Below are 27,265 nucleotides of genomic sequence, written 5' to 3' on the forward strand. Positions count from 1 at the left end.
ACAATTTTTTTAATTTATCAAATGTGTACTTTTTGGATGTACAGCCTAAATTGTGTCTTTTGACCGACACTAAATTATATTAATGAACATACAGTTATTGCAATAAAATATGCACATTTGATTAAAATAAAACAACCACTATTTCTATAGATATACAATCTATAATTCCATGCATATATAATATAGTATACTCCAAACTTAAGGTTTTCAAATTGGCTCCAGGTGACAGATATACAGGGGCAGATTTATTAAGCTCGGTGAAGTGATAAAGTGTCTGTTTTTTATCACCGGCCAATCAGCTCCTAACTGTGAAGTTACAGGCTTGGTTTGAAAAATTACAGGTATGTGATGATTGGCCGGTGATAAAAACAAGTCAAGTTATCACTTCACTGAGCTTAATAAATCTACCCCACAGTGTCTAGATAGACAGTCAAAAGGTCACACCAAGGTCAACACATGAAAAAGTTTTCATGAGTTTTTCCCAATTTCTTTGCACTTTTTCCATACTTTACCATCAATTACAATTGAGAAGTGTGCCAAGCAAGGCACCAGGCCTGAAGCATGGCGAGGGTACACGTTGCACTAATTAGGAGTCAATGTTGACAGTTGTCGACGTTGACGCAAAAAAGTGAAAACCTCATGTCAATATGACATGAGGTTTTCATGTCGTGTGTCGACCTTTTCACCATGTTGACCTATTGCATGACGACCTTTTGGTGTCGACCTATTGACGGCCTAGCTAGACACTGTCTAATCCACACCCTTTCAGATAATGAGTTTTGAAGTAACTTTGGGCACCATGCTTGAAATGTTGAAAATGATTATTGGTTATAGAACACTAACCATTTATGTAATGGTTCATCCGTCTTCATACGAGGTACAGATTCAGTAAGCACTATTACATCAGGCTGATTTCTGCTAGAAAGAAGCATCCCGCAGAGTCACTGAATCCTCACTGGCATCGGCTAGAAAGTATTTATTTAGTAAGTTTCTTATATAGCGCACACATATTCCGCAGAGCTTTACTGAGTATAGTTGAACATTCACATCAGTCCCTGCCCCAGTGGAGCTTACAATCTATATTCCCTTGTATAGAGATAGACAGAAGTAGGGATGGGACATCGGAAGAAAACATCGGTCAAATGATGTTTTTCAACATTGGTTGCAAAACATCATTTAGACCTAAACATTGGTACTGTGAACCCGATGTTAACCGATGTTTCGATATTTTTTTAAATAAACTGGTTACCAAAGCATATAATGCACTAATAAGCTTCTAAATAAATAAATAAATAATCCCTCTATTAAGTTTAGAACTTATGTTGATCATAGAAAATAACAAAAAAACTGTACACACAGTGCAACATAGAACATACTACATAGAACAATCACATAGTACATTGAAAAAAACTCTTTGTAGCAAAATAGGAATTTACGATTGAGGTACATTAATTATGGGCCTCACAATACAGGTGGATAAAATCTTAGTGGGTTCTCTATGATACTCTCCGTAACAAGTTATAAAAAAAACATGACTATGCTGGCATTTGTAATAGCAAGCTATTGCTAATTCAAAAAAAATATATAAATAAAAAAAATACTTTAATTTAAATACATTTATCACGATTGTTTTAATATGGAAAAACTTTAGGGCTAATTCAGAGGTGGATGCAGTTGCACTCTCAAATCCACCACTTAAGGATAAAAGATGCAACATTGCCAACATCAAACATCTGAGCAACCCTATTGTTGCTTAGAATAACCATCAGAACAAAGACGCTGGAGCCAGTGCAACTGCAAATGAATGTTTGAAACACGTCTGCATTTGACAAACCAGCCCCCATCCCCTCCCTCAAATTGAAACTACTGTACCTGTCACTCAGTATCTGCAGCCGCTGTTACTAATAAATCACTGCACAGAAATAAACTGTGCAAATGTCTGCATCCACAACTGAATCAGGCCCTTTGTAAGGTGCTGTGATATGCTTGCTGCATAATAATAAATCAATTGATAGATTGTAAGCTTGCGAGCAGGGCCCTCATACCTTTGACTGACTGTAAATACCCAGTTTGTTGTATCACTGTCTCCTATTGTAAAGCGCAAGTGAATATGCTGCGCTATATAAGAAACTATTAATAAATAAAATAAATATGAAGGGAGTTCACCACTATGTCACTACTAGTGACTATCGTATTATACTGTTCATTCTAGCATCCGCTGTCTGCTGTAGTGCTTCTAGCACAGTGTGGTCTGTATATCAGCACTGATATGCAAACCAGACCTGTGCGACAGTGACTCACTAACAGCACCAGTTGCAGTGAGGCAGGAATGGGGCTGTCCTGTGTGCTACTGCTGAATGGCTGGCCAGACTGTCTTTCACGGTCAGCTACCACCCACAGCAGCAGCACACAGCCACACACACATATGAAAGCCCAGCCAGCAGTGATACTGTCATGTTTGTTAATGTTGTTTTTTTTTTTATCAGTCTCTTAAGTTTTTAATGAATATAAATCATCATTGAAAGCAGCACACATTGACACACAAAAGAAAAAACAAAGATTGAGAAAAACATCGGGGGAGAAATCTAGCGATGTAGATGAAACATTGGATCCTCAACATTGCAGGGTTAAACATCGAACATTGGAACCATAAATCCGATGTTAACGATGAAACATCATATGATTACCCATCCTTAGACAGAAGTGCTCAAGTTCGTCAGGATGTGAGTGGAGAGGGAGCTGCCAGGTAATGGGGTGTGTCCGAATCACCCAGTGGTAAAGCTAGTAGAGTATCTAGGTTACTTTTATCACAATATTTCATCAATAAAATGAACATCATAGCCGTTTCCTCAACCCAATAACACAGATAATTAAACACACCCCAGCCTATTAAACATCATAGATAAATTATTCTTTTGTACAGGTTGAGTATCCCGTATCCAAAATGCTCGGGACCAGGAGAATTTTGGATAACGGATTATTCCGTATTTCGGAATATTTTAATATTTCAATGATGTATTTTGAAGTATCTTGCATTTATGCTGTATAAACACATAATATACACACAAATATATTTTATTACCACATAAAATACACACAAACATATTTTAATTGTTCAAAAAACAAGGTTTCAAAACGTGAAACAAAATGTGTGTACTATCTCAGCACTGAATTTGAATGCCAAGCAATCATTGTCTTGCACATATATAGTGCCAGTTACATATCATGTCACCAGTGATGCTGTTACATATGTCACCAGTGATGCTGTTACATATGTCCCCAGTGAGTTTTTAGCAAAAAAAAATTTTTTTTTCACTTTCTGGAATGTCCGTATTTCGGAATAATTCGGATAACGGATATTCGGATACGGGATACTCGACCTGTACATCATTACCATTATAATACATATCTCCCACACTTTTCTTTCTTACTAATATTAGCAATAATTATTTACAAACGCTTACAGCAAATCACGCAGGACAATACACAGATTGACACATAAACAGCTCTAAGCATATCACACCCCCCCCCCCCCCCCCCTTGGAAAGCCTCATCCAACCAGAGGATAACAGCGCCCACTTTTATGCAGATAAATAGCCTATCAACATCACCAATAGTAACCCTGTAAAAAGGCCCACATGGCTGAAACGCATTGGAACCACACCAGCATCCACACCAGAAAGCACCCAGCAATCCTGATCCCTCCACAGTAAGCCTTCTCCCGACCGGGAGTTAGATCGCACAGAACTGCGGCGCTTGACCCAATTAGCCGGAATCTTGCGAGAGCCGACTTAACCCAGAAGTCCCGCTAGCCCGATCTGTGGAGCGCTAGCCCGATCTGTGGAGCCGGGTGACACCGCTACCTATTGCGGACACCCACGCAGGCATCCGCAGAGACCGCTACACTGACAGGATCTTCCCCCCCACACTGCTGGGTAAGTGCAGCAAGCGGGACGCCGCTTGCTGCATGACTTTTGCAGACATCTGCAGCATTTGAACTATCTCTGTTAGTGTGTATACCCAAACACATAACAGTTACTCATACCATCAGTATTACTCCACCCACCATTGACTTCCTTGGGAAGCACTACACCCCTGGTTGCCGTAGCAACCCACAATTGACAATTGCATTCAGTGCATACTTCAGCTCCCCCATTCCTGCCCAAGCAGAGGTCACCTGTGAGTGGACAAAAGTCCCAGGTTAGGGACCTATGGTTCAAAGGGGTCCCCATAAAGGAAACCCTTAAGCCCCGCACGAAGGCCACACAGAGTGATACCTCGCTGGCCTATTCTTGAGTATATTGCCAGGATTTACATTCCACATATTCTTCATTTATTTTTAATTTATCTTCATCTCATATTTTGCATTTTTTTTTTAATTTTCAGCATCAATAAATTGCACCATTACTTTTTTAAACCACACTGACTCCACTTCTTCATTTCTCCCACATATTACTACACCTCTCATGTAAGGTGAGCGCAAGGTATTATACTATACAATCTATATTCCCTACCACATGTACACGTACATACAGACATTCTAGGGTTAATTTGTTAGGAGCCAATTAACCTACCAGTATATTTTTGGATTATGAGAGGAAACCGGAGCACCCGGAGGAAACCCACACAAGTACGGGGAGAATATACAAAGTCCGCACAGTTAGAGCCATGGTGGGGATCGAACCCATGACCTCAGCGCTGTGAGGCAGTAATGCTAACCATTACACCATCTGTACTGCCCAAAGTAAGAAAGTAGTTGAATCAGACTCTAAATCCCTTATATATTAATAAATATTTATTATCCAGCATTTTAAAATAATAATAGTTGCAAATTAATTGTAAGCAATTAATAATTTAGCAAAAATGGAATCTGGGGACCAGTTTTGCTAATTGCAGATTAGCAGAAACTCTTGTTTGTTAATAGAAATTTTGGAATGTGTCTATTAGGGTGGCCAATATCGAGATCAGCAGTATCCTGGGGTTTGGCCCTCAAAATGCTGGTACTGTATTTAAATCTCCTGGAATTCAAGAATTAGCCTGCATATACTGTCAGCATCTTGGCAACCTTTCATGCTGCCAATCTGCTCCTGACCCTGGCTGTGCGACAGTGCGCAGCGTGACATGATGTCAGAGGTTAAGCTGAGCAGCTTGCCTGTCGACCACTGCATGGCCTCCTGCCGACCACCGCACGGCCTCCTGCCCTCTGCACTGCCTCCTGCCCAGCCATGCCACACCGCCCGGATTCTGACAGCTACACCGCTTGGATCCTGAAAGCCGCACGGCCCGGCTCCTCTCCTCTGCATTTCCTGGATCCTACCCTCTACACCACACCACCATACGGCCCAGCTGCTGATCGCTGCACCGTCTGGCTTCTGATTGCCACAGCATGTCTGCCTGCCTGTAAGCGACACTGCAGGACAACGTTCTTGCAGGGTAATCCAGGATTGAGAATTTTTCAATCCCAAATTCCGGAATCGAAAAAATGCCCCGGGATTGGCATCCCTAGTGTTTATTACACAGGCATCAAAAGAATTGTACAGGATATTCAAAAGTAATGAAATCCTGAGCTTTGGACTGATAGTCCTATGTTATATGAATATTGTATGGCAATCACTTTTATTGCAATCACTTTTTTGTCAAGGCACAGAACCATACAGTATATAAGCAATACTGCACATTGAAGAAGTCGGCATGATAACTCCTTCACAATTTTGTTATGAAGGTTAACAGGGGCCACTTCAGGGCCATGTTGTTCTCTGCCTACAATATTGGTCTATGACGGCAGGACAGTTTTGCCTGACCTGTAAGCTGCTTTTTGGTGAAGGGGTGTCTGAATATTAGTGCAAGAGATGGTCCCTGAAATACTAGGAGTGCTGGAGCTGACCTGTGTCCACCATCACGGAGGACATTGTTGCTACTGTGCAGGCCATAGTGGAGGTGGATTCCAGGGTGGCCAAACCCAGTTACAGAGGGAATTGGGTATCTCTTCAGATTCCATCTGCTTGATGTGCAACAAAAAGCTTGGCCTCAGCAAGGTTTCCGCACAGTAGGTGTCCTATCAGCTTATTGAACAGCAAAAGGAGGCTCAACCGCAGCATGCTGGCCAGGTTTGATGGTGGTAGCTCAAACTCTTTGTCGGGATCATTAGTGATAATAAATACTGGATTTACAATTTTAACCGTAAAGACTAAGCAGTCTGTTCAGTGGACCCCAGTTGGAGGTGCACACTGCAGAAGTTCTAATGTAATCGTAGTGTGGCCAAGCAGTTGGTGTTTTGTATTTTTGTGGCCAAGACTGGTTATGTAGTGATCATACCACTTGTGTAGCAGCTCACTATAATTGTGGGGACTGGTATACCAACAAGAGCCTGCTGTAGGTGCTGGAAACCATTTCAAGGTGCTGTCCAGGAATTAATGCTTGTGGTGCCATTCTCCATCATGACAAAGCACCTGCCTACAAGTACAGGAAAGTGGTGGATTTTCTGCCCCATGAGCATATCCAGGAGTTTGGTCATCCGCTGTACAGTTCAGGCCTTCCCGCCTTCAACCTCTTTGTGTTCATACATGCTTCAAACTGGTCCAACAGCTTCACCAAATTGATTTAAGCATATACAGCGTTGCATATGTGACTAGTTTAAAAAAATTTGAATGTTAATTTTTTTTGTACTTTGTACAAATTAGTAAGAAAAAAAAAGATTGCATTATTATTGTTAAGTGCAGATTTAATATTTTACATTCTAGAAGGGAGGATCAATTGCTTAAATAAGAGCCACAAAGTACATGGTGATCTTAAGAAAAATAATATACTGTGCACAGATTTGCTTTTAATCTACATAACAACCCTGTATAGTAAGTTCTCAACAGCATATAAATTCAGGAACTGTTCATAGCCACCACCAAGGCAGAAGCTTGAGGGGTAGTGTTTGCATTTGTGTTTTCAAATGAAATGTAAATAACTGATTGGTAACTTATATTGGCTAGTACAAATATGAACAACTCCTGAAACATTGAAATGGTGAGATTTATTAACGTCCCGGATGCCAAAGCGGGTTAGGGAAAACAGCCCCTACGGCAATCACTGGCAGACACACACACACACACACACACACACACACAGTGCGTCAGCTGATGAGCCAGTGAGAGTGCTGTCTCTGCAGTGGTGTTTGTGAAATGACAGCTGTCAATAATGATAGCTGCAGGTGTTGGAACGGTCACCGCTGTGGTCTGTTTATACATTGTCCATGCTGGAAACGGGTTGATATTCAAGGGAGAATATCAGGAAAGAAACTCCCGGGTGGGGCACTGCCTTCTATAATATAAACGTATCAGTCTAAAATATCAACTTTATTAATACTAAAATTGATCCTGTTAATGGATCAAGAGACGAACATGAGACGAGGACATACAGATAACATGAATAGAAAAAATTGAGAAAAGATCGTGAAAATATGATATCTGGGTCTGAAAATGGGCTAAATGCCTCTGTTCAATATGGCTGTAATATCAGCGTATTCCTGTAAAGGATTATTTCAGACTAAGCACGTCTTCAATTAACCATATTGGTTATCATAAGCACATATCTAATAAATGCGTAACAAATGGCACACTGTCTGGCAGTACAACACACCGATTGAGAAAGCTTCCTAAGTGAAACGTACGTCTCGGTGTCCTAGGACCCCGCTGTGTACAAGCGGGACCCTGCACGCTTCACACATATCTACTTGGCTACTACTACTGCCCTGACAGCGCGATATTCCCAGCGCTGCACCCGGGAACCGGTGTCCGTGAGTTACCAACAGCCCTCAGGGCAATACTGTCATTATCTGCTTTTTAATGGTTGGAATTACAGGGTTATGGCAATACAACCCCCTACCTATATTTATTGATATCACATGTTGATTCACCTAGGCACTAAATTGTGAACCCGTATTGCATGGAGGATTTCTTTCTGCAATTACCTCACCCTGTCACCCTGCCTATACCAGTTGATGCCATATTTAAATGTATTGATCTACCTTAGGTTTTAAAGTGTGACTCCGTATTTATAGGGGATTCTTTCCTTCATATATATTTTCACCCTGTCACATACGTGGGACTTGTTCCCTCCATTTAAAAAATTTCAACATTGAACATAGTGTATTTGGGTAAGGTCGACACATAGTGTGTGCCGACACAAGACTACAGACCAGGACTTCATTCTAAACTATTGTGTATATTCCATCATAGATATCCATCTGACTGGGAGTTGTATGCACTAAATTGTGAACCTGTATTGCATGGAGGATTTCTCTCTCCAATTACCCCACCCTGTCACCCTGCCTATACCAGCTGATGCTATATTTAAATGTATTGATTGACCTTAGGTTTTAAAGTGTGACTCCGTATTTATAGGGGATTCTTTCCTTCATATATATATTTTCACCCTGTCACACACGTGGGACTTGTTCCCTCCATTTAAAAAAATTTCAACATTGAATATAGTGTATTTGGGTAAGGTCGACACATAGTGTGTGCCGACACAAGACTACAGACCAGGACTGCAATCTAAACCATTGTGTATATTCCATCATAGATATCCATCTGATTGGGAGTTGTATGCACTAAATTGTGAACCTGTATTGCATGGAGGATTTCTCTCTCCAATTACCCCACCCTGTCACCCTGCCTATACCAGTTGATGCTATATTTGAATGTATTGATTGACCTTCGGTTTTAAAGTGTGACTCTGTATTTATAGGGGATTTTTTCCTTCATATATATTTTTTCCTTCATATATATTTTCACCCTGTCACATACGTGGGACTTGTTTCCTCCATTCATCAAAAATTTTCAACATTGAATATAGTGTATTTGGGTAAGGTCGACACATAGTGTGTGCCGACACAAGACTACAGACCAGGACTGCACTCTAAACCATAGTGTATATTCCACCATAGATATCCATCTGACTGGGAGTTGCATGCACTAAATTGTGAACCTGTATTGCATGGAGGATTTCTCTCTCCAATTACCCCACCCTGTCACCCTGCCTATACCAGTTTATGCTATATTTGAATGTATTGATTGACTTAAGGTTTTAAAGTGTGACTCCGTATTTATAGGGGATTTTTTCCTTCATATATATTCTCACCCTGTCACATACGTGGGACTTGTTCCCTCCATTCATCAAAAATTTCAACATTGAATATAGTGTATTTGGGTAAGGTCGACACATAGTGTGTGCCGACACAAGACTACAGACCAGGACTGCATTCTAAACCATTGTGTATATTCTATCATAGATATCCATCTGACTGGGAGTTGTATCAATTTTTGTTAGCCCATTTCTTTCTTGGGCTTGCGGCCAATTAGAGCAAGATATTCAGTCTTATGTGAAGCACAGATTGTGCATTTTCTGAAATCTCCTCCTTTTTTACTACCTTTGCACGGTATAGCAGCGACCCACTAGGAACAATACCAGAGTGCACCCTGTGCTTCCTTCTGCAATTCACTACCCAGATATACCGCTCAACCATTGTTCACTACGTCTACATGCGTACACACTGGACAGTAGCGTATACCTGGGATTAAAGTGAAATTGCTCTTCTTTTCTGGCATCTCCCATAGTCGGGGTTCTCTCATCCCCAGGGGACCCATTACCTGACTCTGCGCTGTCACTGTATAACAGGGCCAGGTTGGTCACCCCTGGAGACAGCAGAAACCTCCTTTTGGTCTTAACTCCTGTACCTGTGACGCTCGCAGAGTCCGCTCAACTGTGCAGTTGTCCGGTTGCCATCATATGCACAGGCAGCAGCCACTAGGCGAGCATTTTTAACCCAGGTACTTCACCACAATTCTCAATTTCTCTTGGATCTTGCAGTCCAATTAGAGTGAGATTATACACAGTTTTCTACCATTAGAAAGTAATTAAGATAACAATAAGTTGTACTGCCAGACAGTGTGCCATTTGTTACGCATTTATTAGATATGTGCTTATGATAACCAATATGGTTAATTGAAGACGTGCTTAGTCTGAAATAATCCTTTACAGGAATACGCTGATATTACAGCCATATTGAACAGAGGCATTTAGCCCATTTTCAGACCCAGATATCATATTTTCACGATCTTTTCTCAATTTTTTCTATTCATGTTATCTGTATGTCCTCGTCTCATGTTCGTCTCTTGATCCATTAACAGGATCAATTTTAGTATTAATAAAGTTGATATTTTAGACTGATACGTTTATATTATAGAAGGCAGTGCCCCACCCGGGAGTTTCTTTCCTGATATTCTCCCTTGAATATCAACCCGTTTCCAATTGTACTTACCATACTCCCCGGGAGCACCTCCACAACGAGATTATAACATAATTTACTCACTCACATGTTGACTGGAGTTTAACCTTCTTACCTGCTAGCAAATTAGTCCTGTGCACCTGGCCCCCATCCCCTCCCCCTTTCCCCATTTTTCCAACATTGTCCATGCTATAAGCATGTTTTCTTGTAGATAGCAGTGCTGATAATGACGGGGCATAGCACCTATGTCAAGGGGCATAGTGACTCTGCTTCTCCTTCATACTGTACATGGGGAGAAACTGTGTGCGCTATATATATATAACTGGTAATGAATAAATAACGCCACTGATAACGCTTCTTCCCCATATTGGCTCTGGCCAAGAAATTGGGTGTATTTATACTATAAGTAATGGTAAATGGTTAAAAATCGTGCACAGGCTAGGGGATTTTTATTAAAGATATGATTATGTCCACAATAGCAAGTGATAAATATAGAATAACTTCATTAGGTCTCCCAAGCTGCTCCCTGAGAGTATATAGCATAGAAAAGAAGGACGGGAAATTGGGTGCTAAGTCACCAAATGGCATGTGTTTGACATCCGATCCGATGCACGATCCCGTGCGAATCGGAGTCAGACTCAGACTCTGATAGCCTCCAGGTAGTGGGGAATGGGATCGCATACAATATGTATTCCCGGGTGGATCATCGCATGCAACTTCTCCCTTCGGAGGGCCTTTAGAATTAAATGATATATAATCTCAGACAAAGTATAATATATCCATATGTATGTCGCCATGGATGGAAATAATTATTTGTTTTATTCAGCTGGCTCCTATGTCCTTATTGAACATTTCATTTACAAACCCAAATTAATGCTGGCTGACTAGTAATATGACAGCATCCGTTTATAAAAGTCATTCTTACCCTTCCACTTCTACAGGCGTAAGGGGACACAAAACAATTCTAAAAAAAATATCTGCACATGGCCGCGCGCATACAGTTTTTCTATGGGCGCCGTAAGCTCTTTGTCATCGGAAAGTTTCTACCTTTTCAATTTTTTTCTTTTAAAGAAATATAGACAGAAACGTGACAATGCATCATAAGTGCACCTTATGTCGCCAAGTGTTCTATGAGCGAAACTTCTGTGCTTGAAAAAAGTGGTGAGGAAAGAGAAATTCTATTTTAAGAAAACACTTCTAATACCTGTCCCACTGGGCGAGCCAATGTAAGTCCCACCGGAATAGACAGATGAGATCTGCTTTATATATGTTCTTTAATAGTTATACGGTACATTCATAAGTGATCTGTACTGGATTTTTCATATACACTGCTCTTACATCCTGGACAATTGTCGTCTCACTCCATCTCATGTCTTGTAATATATTTACTAGACATAATGTGGTTAGTGATAAAAGAAAACTATTATGCGACCATAACTTCAAGCTTGCTGTTTTTGTGTTTTTCATGCTAGTTTTATATTAGCACTTTCTGCTTCCCAACTGCATAAATCTATATGTAATACCTTTTTCTGAAAAGTTGTGATTACAGTTACAATTGTAATTCTCCAAAGGGCATATTTTTCTGCCTGGATTCAGACTACCTAGAGAGCTCAACTGTTCGGATCTGATGCAAATCAAAGCTCATACACTTAAACTATTGTTCCATGCCCTGAATTAGTAACTGCAAGATGACAATATTACATTCTGATATTTTACCTGCAGTCACTTTTTAAATAGCACATTATTCCTAGGTGGAACACATGGATCACAGCCGGCTGATCTGTGGCATTTGGGAGAATAGAGTCACCCCTGAGTTTTGTCTTTTAAAAGTGTGCAGACCGAAAGAAAATACATAATGTAATGATGATGTACTGTTATAAAAGGTTTAAAGGTCTGTAAAATAAACTTGCTCCTCCATGTTTTCTGGTCATGTGGGAATAATATTGAAGAAATCATGGCAGCTCTTCAAATGTATTAGTTGCTATAGTTTGCATATGTATTTTGATTCTTCGTAGGGGACGCCATACAGTTTTTTTAAATTGATTTATTTAACTACATGGGGAAGTCACTGTTTTTTTCTTCTTATATTTGATAGGAAGCTCTCACAAACCTTGCCTTTATTACTATGTGTGCCAACTTGTACATGGACAATAATTGCGATCATCCTCCTTTATCCAAATTATTCTGGAAACCGTACATTCCAGAAAGCGAAAAATGTTTTTTTTTGTTTTTTTTGCTAAAAGCACTACTGTGGACATCTGCAACAGCACTACTGGGGGCATAATATGTAACTGCCACTACTGGGGGCATAATATTTAACTGGCACTAAATATGTGCAAGACAATGATTGCTTGGTACAGGGGTTCCCAAACTTTTTTGAATCACGGCACCCTAGAGCATCAAAATATTTTCAAGTCACCCCTAGGCCAAATGCTTCTTATCGAGAAATTCTGAAAAGAAAAATATTGAATTTAAGTGCATTGTGTTTATATGTCACAGTTATCTGGTGAGGGACAGGATTTGCTCCTGTTTGTCCACATATATTATGATTGCCAGCCACAAGCACTGGTTTTGCCTGGTACATTGACCATAAATAATATGAATTGATCCTGGTCCACCAACCCAAGGCACCCCTGCAAGTGCTCTGAGGCACCCCAGGGTGCCTAGGCACACAGTTTGGGAACCACTGGCTTGGTATTTAAAATCAGTATCTGAGATAGTACACAAACTTTGTTTCATGTTTTGAAACCTTGTTTATGCACAAATAAAATATATTTGTGTGTATTTCGTGTGTTTGTACAACATAAATGCAAGATACCTCAAGATACATCATTGAAATACTGTATAAAAATATTCGGAAATATGGAATAATCCATTATGGGACAGTTACTTATATTAATGTAGTTGGCTGATGCCAAGTCTAAAAAAGATGTGGTGATATACTGGCAATTGTAGGCAAATTGGTCAATGTTTCTTACTGTGCATGTGTCTGAACCACAGTGCACACATGCAGCAATTGAACTGCGATGGCGGTCGCACAGAGTATTAAGTTGCAAAGTGAGTGAAAGGAAGACCGCGTTTGGGGGTGGTAACAGAGAGAGGTCAGAGTAGGCAGGCATGTCATGGCCATTCAGATGGCATCTTTTGGGCATGCAGAAATTATCACTTGCAATCGTAATTGCTACTGGAGATCCCTCTGCATCTTTAGACATTGAGATTTTGTACAGTAAGAACAACCATGTCTTAATTAGGACTAATGTGTACTACAAGGACCTACAAAATGAGTTAACATAAATAGTTTGTCAATACGTTATTATTGCCGTTCCTTCTGAAGTGGAAGTGCCCAAATATATTCTCCAATATAATACAAATAATATTTAAGTGGTCACCGTTGTGCATATCTCACAACGTCCGATCCCTGACTGGAAACAAACACTATACAAGCAAAAACAAGTGTGAATAAAAAAAGCACTCAAGGAGCTATAAGTGCATAACATATATAAAAAAAATTCAAAACGTGTTTTATCACCTATTGTGTATACACAACCAAAAATTGATTGCTGAATCCGCAAATGAAGGAGAGTACAATAAAAAAAATTTCGGTTATGTATACTTAATAGGTGACAAATCTCATTTTATTTGAGTTTTTATATGTTATGCACTTATAGCACCTCTGATTGCTTTTTTATTCATACCTGTAATTGTTTTTGCTTGTATTATTTTTGTGGGTTCTGGTGATACCCATTTATGAATTCTAAAGTCTATATATTGGTTGCCTTTGTGCAGACTTTCAGGAAGACACAAAAAAATCTTTCTGGAAACAAGCACTGCCTGTTCTAGGTTTTGCCTAGAGATAGGCTGTTGGTCTTCTTCCTCTGTTCATTCTAAACGCATTCCCAGCTGATGCGTTTCATCTACAAGAACTAGACTTTCACAGCCCATGTTGTGTGTTTCATTTTTAGTTGCGAGAACTGAAATAGACGCTAATTTGAAGCTTTTGTAGTTGAGTCAATACCTTTATGTTATGAACTGCAATGAATCTCTACCTTATTAAATACAGTATACTAACCTAGTTACCCTGTGTGTAACCTCGTTGCTGAATAGTGGGTTTTTTGTTTTGCTTTGAGACCTTGCTAGGATAGTATATTGGCATTTATAAAAATGTCGCCTTGGAAAGAAACATGGCTGTTTTCATGCAGTAATAATAGAAAGAAATGTTACACAGCTACACAGCACACATGAAGGCACATGTCTAGACTTTGGTAGCTGTCTCTCCAACCTGGAAATGTGGAGAGGAGAAAAAATGTAAACTGTATCTGTGTAAGAATAGAAATGTGAAGGCTAATGAAGTAATGGAAACAATGGGTAAACAACCCAATCTGAAGGACTTCAGATGTTGGCAATCCTAGCTGCAGTGGTGCAAACATCAACAAAACAGTTGCACTGGTGACTTGTGTAAGGGCAGCAGTTAAAGTGCACACAAGGTGGACCAACAGACAGAAATCTGGGTGGAAGAGTACGGTCCGTGATTTTTAACAGGTATTGGAGTCTGGAATGCAGAGTGGGCAGACTTGATCTACCCCATAGACAAGCAGCAAATGGCATCAAATTATGGATCAAATTATGGATCATCTAAATCAGGGATCAGTTCAAATGGCCGCTTAATGATCAGTATCACACATAACATTGCATGGACTACAATGACCATGTCATGTGATAAACTATTAGTGTCTGCTGCAAACGGGGTGTCATGCCAGGGGTCTGAGTCCCAGTGACAATGACCTTTGGTAGGAACTCGGGCCGATTATAGAAATCGGAGAGGCTTTTAGAGACCCTTGCGCATTCACTTGCGTGACAGTGCACCCAGAGGCAAGGTAAAATACAACCAGGTTTATTGATGAAACTGATGACGAGGTTGTAAACGGCAGGCAGTAAGTATGTAGAATGACTGTAATGCTGGCCATACGTCAGAAAGATCGATCTTAAGATCAATTGCGCTCATGATTGTGTCCAATTTCCCTTCAATTGCCTGGCAGTCCTTGGTGGTTTTTGGACACACACTCTGCATACAATCCTTCTTACAATCAATTGAGATTGTATGATTGGGTACAATATCTTTCTCATGTATGGCCACCTTAACACAATGGAGGACAGATAAAATGAGGTGGAGTGCAAAGCACAGATTAAGTCCTTGAAGGGAAGTATACCCTGCACAGTGTGAGCAGTACTTTACTGGAGCTTGCCTTTTAGCCGAGATGTGGAACGATGGCTGGAACATCGGATGCTGAAGGAACGATGGCTGCAACATCGAATGCACAGAAACGATTGTTAGAACATCGAATGCAGAAGGAACGATGACTGGAACATCGAATGCACAGGAACAATGGCTGGTACATTGAATGCTGAAGCTAGGCTGAGAACTGCTGAGTTGAGTATCCTAGACTGGACACAGGATCACAGGAGCTGGAATACCTGGAGTAAATCAAACTGTACCAGAGAGAGAGAGAGACAACTGCACCAACAGGAGACCATTGACAAATGAAGCACTAGCCATGTGTCTTAGATTTCCCAGCATACATATACCAACTGATAAGCCAGGATTGGCTGCTCAATTATGACAGGGACTACCATAGGTGCTAATTACTAGCAAGCATAGTCTCTCTAGGAAGCATGATTGCCGTCTAATTGCAGCTAGCTGGAATACACAAAAGTGAATAGCAGAATGACAGGCCAAATACACAGGATACAGACAGGATTGTGACACGGGGTGATAAGACAGTTTTATTTTTTTATTTTTTAAACAAAAACACAATAGGGCTTATTTTCAGGGTAGGGCATATTTTATAGCCACCATGCCCCCAGTCCTGCCCCTCACCTTTCAGCACTTTCCAGTTTTTCAGGCTTTCCGCCGCTGCTGATTTCCTCTGCTCCCGCCTGTGTACAGAAGCCGCGTGGATGGTGCACGGTGATGTCATGCGCAATGCATCCCTGGAACCGGGAGGCTTCAGTGGCACCAGAGCTGCTACCGTACTACAGCAGCATCCCTCATGCAGGGGGCAGTGGTGAGGAGCTGGGGGCTTTGTACCAATAATTTAGTGCACGGACTCTGGTAATGGGTATTTTGATAGGGCTTATTTTCAGGGTAGGGCTTATTTTGGACTAGTTTCCAGAACCAAGGGTAGGGCTTATTATCAGGGAAACACAGTATGCAGATGGTAAGGTGAGGATATGGCGATAAACACATGAAATTATCACTGCTATGTTTCTTCAGGCCAGTGGAGGAAACATTTGGGAAATAATTACATTTATTCTAATATTCCCCACACTAAGTACTAAGCTGGCAGTCAGATTTCTATGTATGTGTAGAAGTACACTGGTGCAGAAGTCAGTGCAAAGATCGTTTTGTTCTGCACAGCAGAAATTTTGCAAGAAAGAGAAAAGAAAAGGACCATGTATAAATACAGCATAGAACATCAGGACAGCTCGTGGCCAAGTCCTGGTGCCTTTCTTTTTCTGCTCTACTACCCTGGATTTTGACATATTGAATAAACTGAACGTGTCTTATTTGTGAATGGTTCATGAATTTTTAATATATAGATATGTTTGTATTTTTCAGCTTTGAAGAGGAGCTGTCAAGGTGCCGTGAAAGTAATCAGAAGCTGAATGAGGTTTTGGAGTCGGAAAGAAAGGAGAGCAGTTCTGTGAGTGAGGAAAGACTGAAACTTGTGCAGGAAAATGAACATTTACGGAAAGCAGTTGAAGAATGGAAAAAGTCTGCCACAGAGGCCCAGCAAAAAGTCAGATTTCAGGTACTGCAAGCTCATGGCAAAGTTTTGTTATATGCAAACTCTCTCCTTAGGAACAATATTGTCCACACAAATATTATCCACAAATAGCTGTAAATAAAGTAAAATCTTCTATCGTTTGCCACCAAATGGGCAGAGATATTTACTCAGGACAATACATTTGAAAACAGCAGTAAAACAGAACGTTGCGTTCTCTTGAAGAGTTGGTCTGCCCACAAAATGTCTGCCTCAAGTTTGGATAGAGGACAGGGACTTTTTCAACTGGACATTGTAGACGTGTTCGTTTCCTGTAGAGGTTCCATCTTGCATTGTTCAGGAAAGTCTGTGCCATATCATTCTCGCACTTCCTTGTAGTAATCCTTTGGATCTACATGCTGGCCACTTACTGGTGATGGCAGACCTTCCGACTTCCAGTTTTCACTTAGTGATGCATGTCCACACATGACCATAGAGTTGGTTTTCCATTTAGTATCTTCACCTTTGCCTGCTCGGTGTAAGTTCCAGAGTCCATTATGGACTGTAGTGTTAGCAGCACTGAGGACATTGGTTCAATTCCCACTATGGTCCTAGCTGTGTGGAGTTTGTATATTCTCCCAATGTGTGTGTGTTTTTTTCCTCCCGGGTTCTCCGGTTTCTTCCCACAATCCAAAAATATACTGGTAGGTTAATTGGCTCCCAACACATTAACCCTAGCATGGATGTTTGTGATATACACTTGGTAGGGAACATCAGTTTGTAAGCTCCCCTGGGGCAGGGACTGATGTGAATGGGCAAATATTCTTTATAAAGCGCTGCGGAATATGTGTGCGCTATATAAATAAATGGCAAGAAATCTTAAATAGATTAAGAGTGAGGTGAGTGCACAGTTCACGGATAATCTTCACATACATTAAAAAGTCAAAAGACTTGCAGGAAGGAATTTGTTGATGATAATGGGCCTGTTTGTAAGTCTGATGTGGCTTGTTATATTGAGTGTTAGCATACTATGTATGCGCAGATGTGAATTAACACATTATTCAAATCTCTTGCTGATTCTGAGGTTCTCTCTTTGCATGAAATGGATGTTTATGGATGGCAATGATATTGCATGCAAGAGCCATATAGCACTCTATGCAGCAAAGGGAAGCCGGTCTCTGATCTTTTGGACCCAGCATGGGACAGGGGAAAGTGCCAATACTAATGATGACTGCTGCAAATGTGGATGGAAATACAGTGGGTTGTACAGCTTCCCTCTTGAAGCCACATGGGACCCCTTACTAGCCCTACATATACTAGCATTAGCATAAGGGTGTAGAACTGGCTTCTGGCAAATCCAGCCACTTTGCATCCAAATCAGGCCCAAGTGTTTATTTTAGTATTTTTACACATATACAGTAGTAAATATAATTTACAGAGAACCTGTCAAGAGATTTCTTTTTGTTTAGATTGAGCAGAAATGTGCTGCAAAAGTTATACCCCGCAATTCATTTCATTCACTATATCCGTGGTCATTAAACTGTCTTCAGTACTCCAAACAGATCACGTTTTCCATATCACTCAGCATGTGCACAGGTGCACTCATTGCTCACTGACATTTTAAAAGATTCAAAGGTGGAGCGAATTATTTCTGTGAGGAGACCTGAAAAACATGCACTGTTGGGGGTCCTTGAGGGCAGACATCAGTGGGAGGGGCAGTTAAGCCTTTATCACTATTTACAGCATCCTATTAGTGGGATGGAGGTAAATATTTGCTATCAGTGTCTACTTCATAACTATATTCCTGTACAATTAGAGGGGAAGTTTTAATTTTTTTCACACACATAATACCTTGATTCATTCAGATGTACGGAAACAGATGTTTCCCGTGATAGAAACAATAATAATAGGGTTGGCCATCGACTATCGATGTTCTCAAAATATCGATAGCAGGGACCTATTGCTCGATGTTTTGGGCATCGATAGTGGAGGGCCGAATAGTTTTATGCCATTGATGGATGGCTTACGATGGTATAGGTTGGGGGCGTGTGTGCACTGCTGCTGCATTCAGCAGCGTCGCTGTGGGCGACCCGCCCCGCCGGGAGATGTGCGTATGCTCAGAAGAAACTTCAACTGGATGGATGGCTAGTTTCTCCTGTGTATGCACGCACAACCCGGCCGGGCACGCTGCCCGCAGCAAGTGGCGGCACATCCTGTTGCTCTGCGCATGTATGGCAAAGCGATAGCAGGAACCATCGATTTGTAGGTGGTAGAATGTTTTATAGCCATCAATGGTTTTTCCTTTAAAAGCCATCGATGGGGGATGTGCCGATGGCCATCCCTAAATAATAATGGGTAAAAGAAAAAAATGTCAGAAAATTGCTTAATTGAGCTAAAAGAACATGTGTATATGAAATCATTTTTTCGTCACCACCACCAATAAATACTTTTGTGGTTCTAGCTTCAATACACCCTTCCAAACTGTAAACCGCTACCTACCGCTAGGTTTCATTTAATACAAAGTCATCACTGTAGATATGATACAGCATGTTAGCCAAGCACTGCTAACCATTCTGAAAACTAAAGACCCTATAACATACTAAATGAGGGGACCACTATGGTTTTTGATGCCATGATCGGCACGATGTGGGCATTAGAACCCACAATCTCTAGACTTAACACTTTCTGTAGGATGTTTGGGGATCACCAGTGGTATTTACTATTATGGGGGACTTCCCCCTTCTCATGCCCATCTGAACTCCTGCAGTGCTGAGTCTAATTTGTCCTTAATATTAAATGGGTTAAGCACTTATTGATTGTATGAGTTGCATGAATTATTCCTAGGTATCTAGTATTGAAGAACCTCAGACCAGTTTTATTTTAGGTGTTCCCTTTGTGAGTATAATCACTAAACCAGACAAATTAATTCAGTTATGCAGAATTTCTGAAAACATGACCTACAGGGGAGCATAAGGACCACAGTTAAGATGCTGGGTAATTCCAAACTGGAGAGTACGTGAAAGGGGACTATGGCTGGAGTTAAACTGTGTAACCAGTACATCAGAGGCTGGCTGGCAGCATGGTAAATATAATTTGTCACAGCTGCAACCTTAGTAGGCACCCATACTGAGCTGGCCTTTGTGCTGGAAGCAGAGTGAAAAGAGTGCATTAGTGAAAGAACTATAGTAAAGTGCTATTGAAAGTTGTTGTTTTTCCTATGTATATTCCAGTACAGTAATTAGAAAATGAAGCACTCTCCATAAATTACAATAAAAATACTAGATGCATTTATATAAATAACCTATGCAGACAGGTGGCTAAACCTTAACAAAGCAGGCACTTGGAGCTCGGGAAAAGCAAGTTTATATAGTATCCTATTATAATGTGTATTGTTTTATTCCCATCAACTGAGACAATAGTCTTTGTTCACAACGTCTGTAAAATGGTATCAAAAGCAGCTATTTAGGACCACAGCCATGAATTTCATTTTTTCTTACATGCGATCTATATGGAAAATCAATTCTAAAAACATTACATGGGTAAAATATTCACAAATATTATCAGCAAACTAAAAACAGAGTTTCTGTTTATTGCAAATGTAATTCCATGCAAATCCAATGCTTCCCTCATAAAGAATACAGGTTGATGAAGATGCCATTCGCTACTTACAGCAAATAGAAACCTAGAGCTAAATTTAACAGGGTGTGAGAATCAGAAAGTGAGAGATTTTAGGAGAGCCCACCCTCCCCCCCCTTTTTTTTTTAAAGTGGTAAAATCAACCTGTAAATGAATCCCACTTTATAAAAATGTGAAAACTCCTAAAATCTCTCACTTTCTGATTCCCATACCCTGTAAAGCCCAGTACCCAGTCGACACCTGCCTCCATGCTGAGCATTGCGCTCACATCGCGGCACACAAGTGATGCACCCACGATGTGTGCTGCATGGGATTTTGCTGAATGTTTCAAGGCAAAACCCTGCAATCTAGCAGGATAGACCTTGCATGCACTGCCTATCTCTATGGGCGATAGCGATGGGCGGGGACCCAGGACCATACACACGGAGTGATCTAGCCAGATTGATTAGAAATGGGATTAAAATTGTGTGTATGCCCCTTTACATTTAGCCCCCATTTTCTTGTTTACCCATATTACCGCTCTCAGTTTTTTCCTTTCATAGGCTTAAAATGACAGAAGGGAAGAAAAGGGTGGATGTTATTTACAGAAAAATTGTACATTATAAATAATAATAAAAGTTGTATGCACATATTAAATAGGTCTGAATATCCAGACAAGACATCTAAGGCAGGGTACACACAATGCAAAATATTCTTTCTGTAGCCGACTAGCAATATATTGCTAGCAATGTTCCCTCTAATTTTACGAAGGCTGTGTGCGGCTAAAGATTTTGGCTGTGCAACTTTGGAATGAAATTTACATTTTTGTGCGTCACATATATATAACTGGAAAATGATGTTTAGCATTTGTGTTAACTTTACTTCAAAATGATATTAAACATTTAAACATTCAAATACAGTTCACAATGTAGTTAATGGATGAAACACACATTAATTGAGTCCACAACTGCAAAAAGGCACCACTGCTGCTTTGTGCGCTCTGTTGTAATGTCTGTGCGCACCCTCGTCAAGGTGTGTGCGCGCGCATGTGTGCACAGCTTAGAGGGAACACTGATTGCTAGTAATTATATATAGCTGATCTGTCTGTGAACAGCGTCAGTCACAGACCTATCAGGGAGGCCCTGTAGCACAGCAGTCTGTCAGATGTGTACCCAGCATAAGTTCCTCCAATATTAATGGTCCATAACAGCTCAGTCTTAGTAATATAAAGTGATTTCATATTAATAACTGTATGAGTGACTATGGTAACTTATTACAACACATTTCTTATAAGTTTCCAAGTGCTGTATATCTCTCTCCAGATATGGTGATATTAAGGATCGCTTACGGTGCTTGCTCCAGTTAGCAAATTGGGAGAAGTCAGACTTCAGAATACTGTAACACAGCTCCGAGTCCCAGTTATCTGTCCCATGGCTCTAAATACTTTACACTAAAGAATACAGCATTACACTGCAATAAAGCAGCAGTCATCTTTGTTAAATAGAATTAGTATTTATATATTATACTTGCGCCATTCGTTCCTGACCTTTTTCTTTCCATTGATCAGCTAAGCACTATGGCACATGAATTCTCAGTGAAGGAGCAAGGATTTGAAGTGCAGTTGCAGGAGATGGAAGACAGCTGTCGGAAGTCTATAGAAGAATTAATGAAGTTGCTTATGGCTCAGCAGAAAGCCAACAACAAATGGAAGGAAGAGACAACCAACCTAACAAAAAGCACAGAGAACAGGATAACAAAACTGCGGTATGTACCTGACAATGCACTGGTCTGTTGCAATTCATTAAAGGACAGTTCCACTTTATAAAATATTGGTACTTGTGTAATACACGGCGCCCGTTACGTAGTTAGTGTAGCGGCACTGTCAGAATCAGCGTAGTGTTCGCGCGCCCAGCATAGTTAGCGTATCTGTCAGATTCTGTGTAGTGAAGAGAAGAAGTGGAGAGACCCGCACCATAAGGTGCTTTTGAAGCAATGTATGATATCGTGGAATAATTGTTCTTATGTTAGCTGGAAATTTTTATAAATATCTTTCCTGGCAAGTTAGGGTGCTAATCCCCTGATTCAAAAATGAGCAATAACAATGGAAAAGAAAAAAGGTGAATCAGTTTGACTGGGATGCACTCCTGTTCCACAGTAATAAAATATTATTTTACCTATAAAAGGTGTATACTTTATTTATTCACGTCTTTGATTTTTTTTTAGAAGTTTTCTTTGTTTAAACTTTATTAAGAACTAGTAGGTCATCATTCTGTAATGGTGCTGGATAATACAGTTTGTCAATGATATGAGACCTTAAGGTAAGTAGCGAAAATATTAAAACAAGATATAGATTTAGAGAGAAAAAGAAATTTTAAAGATTAAAAATAAATCTGTGAATATTGTAGCTTAAATATACTTGTCTAATTACTGCTTAAAATCCACAGTGTGATAGTGGATTAATGCAGTGCCTGTATAGGGTGTTTGATTAACACGGTGATATTCTCACTGTCTGTTGTCTAATCAAAGCAATGTATTGCCCTCTGCGTATAAATTCCTCAAATGGGGTTGATTCTGCCCACGATCGTTCTATCTGAACCTCTGCATATGGTGCGGATGTATAATCCGTACGGATAGTTTTGTCCTAAACTTTTACTAGTGCTCACACTCGTCAGTTGGTATTTGTATCTGGTACTACACAATGAGATAAAAACCGCCCATGTGTCAGCTTATAATCACCCATACGCTAGATGATGTGCCGTGCCCACTTTAATGAGTGACCTGTGCACATAGATACACAAATCTGTCAGGCAGAGTCACTGGTAATTGTCAGAGGGTGTGCACTAAATTATTGCCGTGCACACTGTGCGATCTTACAATTGGATCTATACTGATCCTATAAGGTGCTCTACATACAATTCATGTGGCACATATACGTGGGTCGTACACACTGTGCGATCTTCCGATTGGATCTGTAGTGATCCTGTACTTCTGAGCTTAAATAGCTAATGTGCTTTATGGTGCACTACATACAGTTCATGTGGCACGTATACATAGATACAAACAGTATTTATGGTATGTTTGTGCACAGTTTAATGAATCACGTGTTCACATACATGCATTTCTTTATTGGGCAGGATCACTGGTAGGCTGCCAATACAAATGTGTGGTAGCTGAATATCATACACACTATGCAATCCTAAGGTTGGATCTACACTGGCATCGTGTTTTTGTGCTAAAATAGCTGACGTTTTGTAATGCGCTGTTAAACAGTTATTGTATCACATATACATCAATGAAAGCAAATGCCATTAGTGTACTGCACACAGTTTAATGAATCATGTGTGCACATGAATAGATTTCTCAATCTATCAGAGTCACTGTTAACTGCCAAGCTGGATCTTCAATCACTGATAGTCATACACACTGTGCAATCCTCAGATTTAATCAACACTCGCACTGGGCTTAAATATTTTAATAACTTATACGCTTACTGATGCGTTATTAACGGGTTCTGGTATCACATGTGCAAGAGTGAAAGCCAATGCCAGTGACGTATTTGACAGGCTTAAATGGATTATATGTGCACAACAAAACGGTTCTCTAACGGGCACAGTTACTGGTAACTGTCGCAATACATGTGCAAACACTGATTGTCCTACACACTGTGCAATCCTGAGATTGTATCACCACTAGTGTTGCGCTTCTATGTTATAGATAACCAATGCGCTATTGAGGGTTAGTATAACATATATGTGTGAATAAAACTTGTGTCAGATCATAGACACTGAATTCTATGCCAGGGTCTCCTTTACTGTTGACAGTGATCACTAAGTGTACACGCGCTGCTAGCGCTGTCAGAACATGACACTGTGCGCTGCTGTACACAAGTAATAATTCTGGCTATGTGCTAGTGTGGGCAAGGACGCTCACTCTCCTATTAACGCCTGTTGCCAGGGATGTAATCCCCTTGGCCGGCGTGTGCTGCTGCGCCTCAGCGCTAATCGCACAGGAGCTGTTGAGCTAACTAAACAGAGGTATTTTTACATGAGACAAACAGACATTACATAATTTAACAGGCTAAATTGCTACAATTTCACAGAGGAGGGCTGCCAATGCGCATTTCGCTAGGTAGCTTTTTCAAGGCTATCACCTAAGTCATTGTGTAGTACCAGATACAAATACCAACTGACGAGTGTGAGCACTAGTAAAAGTTTAGGACAAAACTATCCGTACGGATTATACATCCGCACCATATGCAGAGGTTCAGATAGAACGATCGTGGGCAGAATCAACCCCATTTGAGGAATTTATACGCAGAGGGCAATACATTGCTTTGATTAGACAACAGACAGTGAGAATATCACCGTGTTAATCAAACACCCTATACAGGCACTGCATTAATCCACTATCACACTGTGGATTTTAAGCAGTAATTAGACAAGTATATTTAAGCTACAATATTCACAGAGTTATTTTTAATCTTTAAAATTTCTTTTTCTCTCTAAATCTATATCTTGTTTTAATATTTTCGCTACTTACCTTAAGGTCTCATATCATTGACAAACTGTATTATCCAGCACCATTACAGAATGATGACCTACTAGTTCTTAATAAAGTTTAAACAAAGAAAACTTCTAAAAAAAATCAAAGACGTGAATAAATAAAGTATACACCTTTTATAGGTAAAATAATATTTTATTACTGTGGAACAGGAGTGCATCCCAGTCAAACTGATTCACCTTTTTTCTTTTCCATTGTTATAGATTCTGTGTAGTGTTCCTGCGGCCAGCATAGTCAGCGTGCCAGTCAGATTCGGTGTACTGTTCCCGAGGCCAGCGTAGTCAGTCAGAGGTGATGGTGAAGCGACTGCGTAATGGCTGCAGAACCTGTCACAATGTTAACCTGATGCAGACAGAGGAGGAGTCAGTGGTTTTTGTTTCAGCATGTCGTCATTACTGTCTCAGATGTATTTAAACATGCTTGGGATAAGCATATTGATATCCTTACAACTAATAATTATTAAAAGTTATATTTTAATACGAATAGGTGCACCCACATTAACAGGACATTCTTCTTCTTTTTCTTTTTGCGATATCCTTACAAAAAAATAAGGATCAAATATGGTTTGAGGTAACATGTTTCAAAAAAGGGGCAGACTAGATGGGCCAAGTGGTTCTTATCTGCCGTCAAATTCTATGTTTCTATATGGCTGGTGTGAAATACCCCCACTATCCATGCCAGCCAAAGCGTGGCGAGCGCACGCGTTACGCGTCCTCCCAACTTGTTCATACCCCCACTATCCACGTCAGCGTGGAGTTGATTTTATAAAGTGTGGTGAGCGCAGCGAGCCACTGAGCCCGAAGCGTGGCGAGCGGACGTGGATTACTTCACATGTATTCCACATCCTCTTCAATCCCAAACCGATGGACAATAAGTGAAAAGCGGTATCCTTTCTCAGTATTAACCCCTTCCCGACATTTGACGTATATATACGTCATGGCCGGGAATACTTCCCGACACATGACGTATATATACGTCATGACTTCTAACTGTCACTGCGTCTAGAGACGCAGTGACAGAGGGACGATGTCTGCTGTCCCTGACAGCAGACATGTCCCTGCATGCCCAGGGGGGGCTGCGATGCAGCCCCCCCGTCGGCGATCGCTGTGATTGGCTGTTCAGTGTGAACAGCCAATTACAGCGTTTTCTGTGTCACCGGCGAATAACGTTCGCCGGTGACACGGGATCGGAGGTGATTGGTGCTGTAAAGTACAGCACCAATCACCGCGGGGTGTAAGGGTGACACTGGTGTCACCCCACCTCACCCCGCCCGCCCCCAAAGGCCGTGATTGGTCCGTCGGACCGACGGACCAATCACAGCCATGGAGGGGGGTTTAAACTAACGGGGACTACACTGCAGACGCCATTCCGGTCTGGAATAGCGTGCAGTGCGGTCACCGTGCCCAGCTGTCGCCATTTACTGACCAGAACCTTGCTCAATACTTACCTGATCACTGCTTGGGATCTTGCTTCATCTTGTGACATCCTGTGCTGTGTTGTGCTGTGTTGTGCTGCTGCAGTGTCATCGAGTTAGAGAGAGAGAGAGATAGAGAGAGAGAGATAGAGAGGCCTAGTGACAGAGTGCTATATTTTGTGCTGCTGCAGTGTAATAGAGTTATAGATAGAGAAATAGAGAGAGAGAGATAGAGAGAGATAGAGAGATAGTGACAGATCGTGCTATATATTTTTTATATAACTGACTGCTGCCCCCCCTTTTGTGCTGATCAGTATAAATTAACTGATCAGCAACTTTTTGGGGGCGCAGGGTATTTTATATATATATATATATATATATATATACCTGTCAGTGCTGCTGCTGCAGTGTCATAGAGTGATAGATAGTGAGAGATAGAGAGATAGAGAGAGATAGTGACAGAGAGTGATAGAGACTGCTATATTTTGTGTCTGCTGCCCCCCTTTTGTGCACCCCCAGCAACTTTTTGGGGGTGCAGGGGTTATTTTTCATATATATAACTGTCAGTGCTGCTGCTGCAGTGTCATAGAGTGATAGATAGTGATAGATAGTGATAGATAGTGATAGATAGTGAGAGAT

The 27,265-nt window shown here is 40.7% G+C and overlaps 1 protein-coding gene across 2 annotated transcripts in view; it reads left to right on the plus strand.

Annotated features, from left to right (window-relative positions):
* Positions 1–27,265, plus strand: part of SCLT1 (sodium channel and clathrin linker 1) — a 165,434-nt gene that overhangs the window by 100,755 nt on the left and 37,414 nt on the right. For both annotated transcript variants that reach the window (XM_083173905.1, XM_083173895.1), the window contains exons 18-19: positions 16,893–17,085; positions 22,220–22,416. In XM_083173905.1, the coding sequence (XP_083030031.1) occupies positions 16,893–17,085; positions 22,220–22,416 (390 nt within the window). The remainder of the gene's footprint in view (positions 1–16,892; positions 17,086–22,219; positions 22,417–27,265) is intronic.

This window comes from Crinia signifera, chromosome 1 (assembly GCF_055691185.1).
Source record: "Crinia signifera chromosome 1, ASM5569118v1, whole genome shotgun sequence".
Taxonomy (NCBI): domain Eukaryota; kingdom Metazoa; phylum Chordata; class Amphibia; order Anura; family Myobatrachidae; genus Crinia; species Crinia signifera.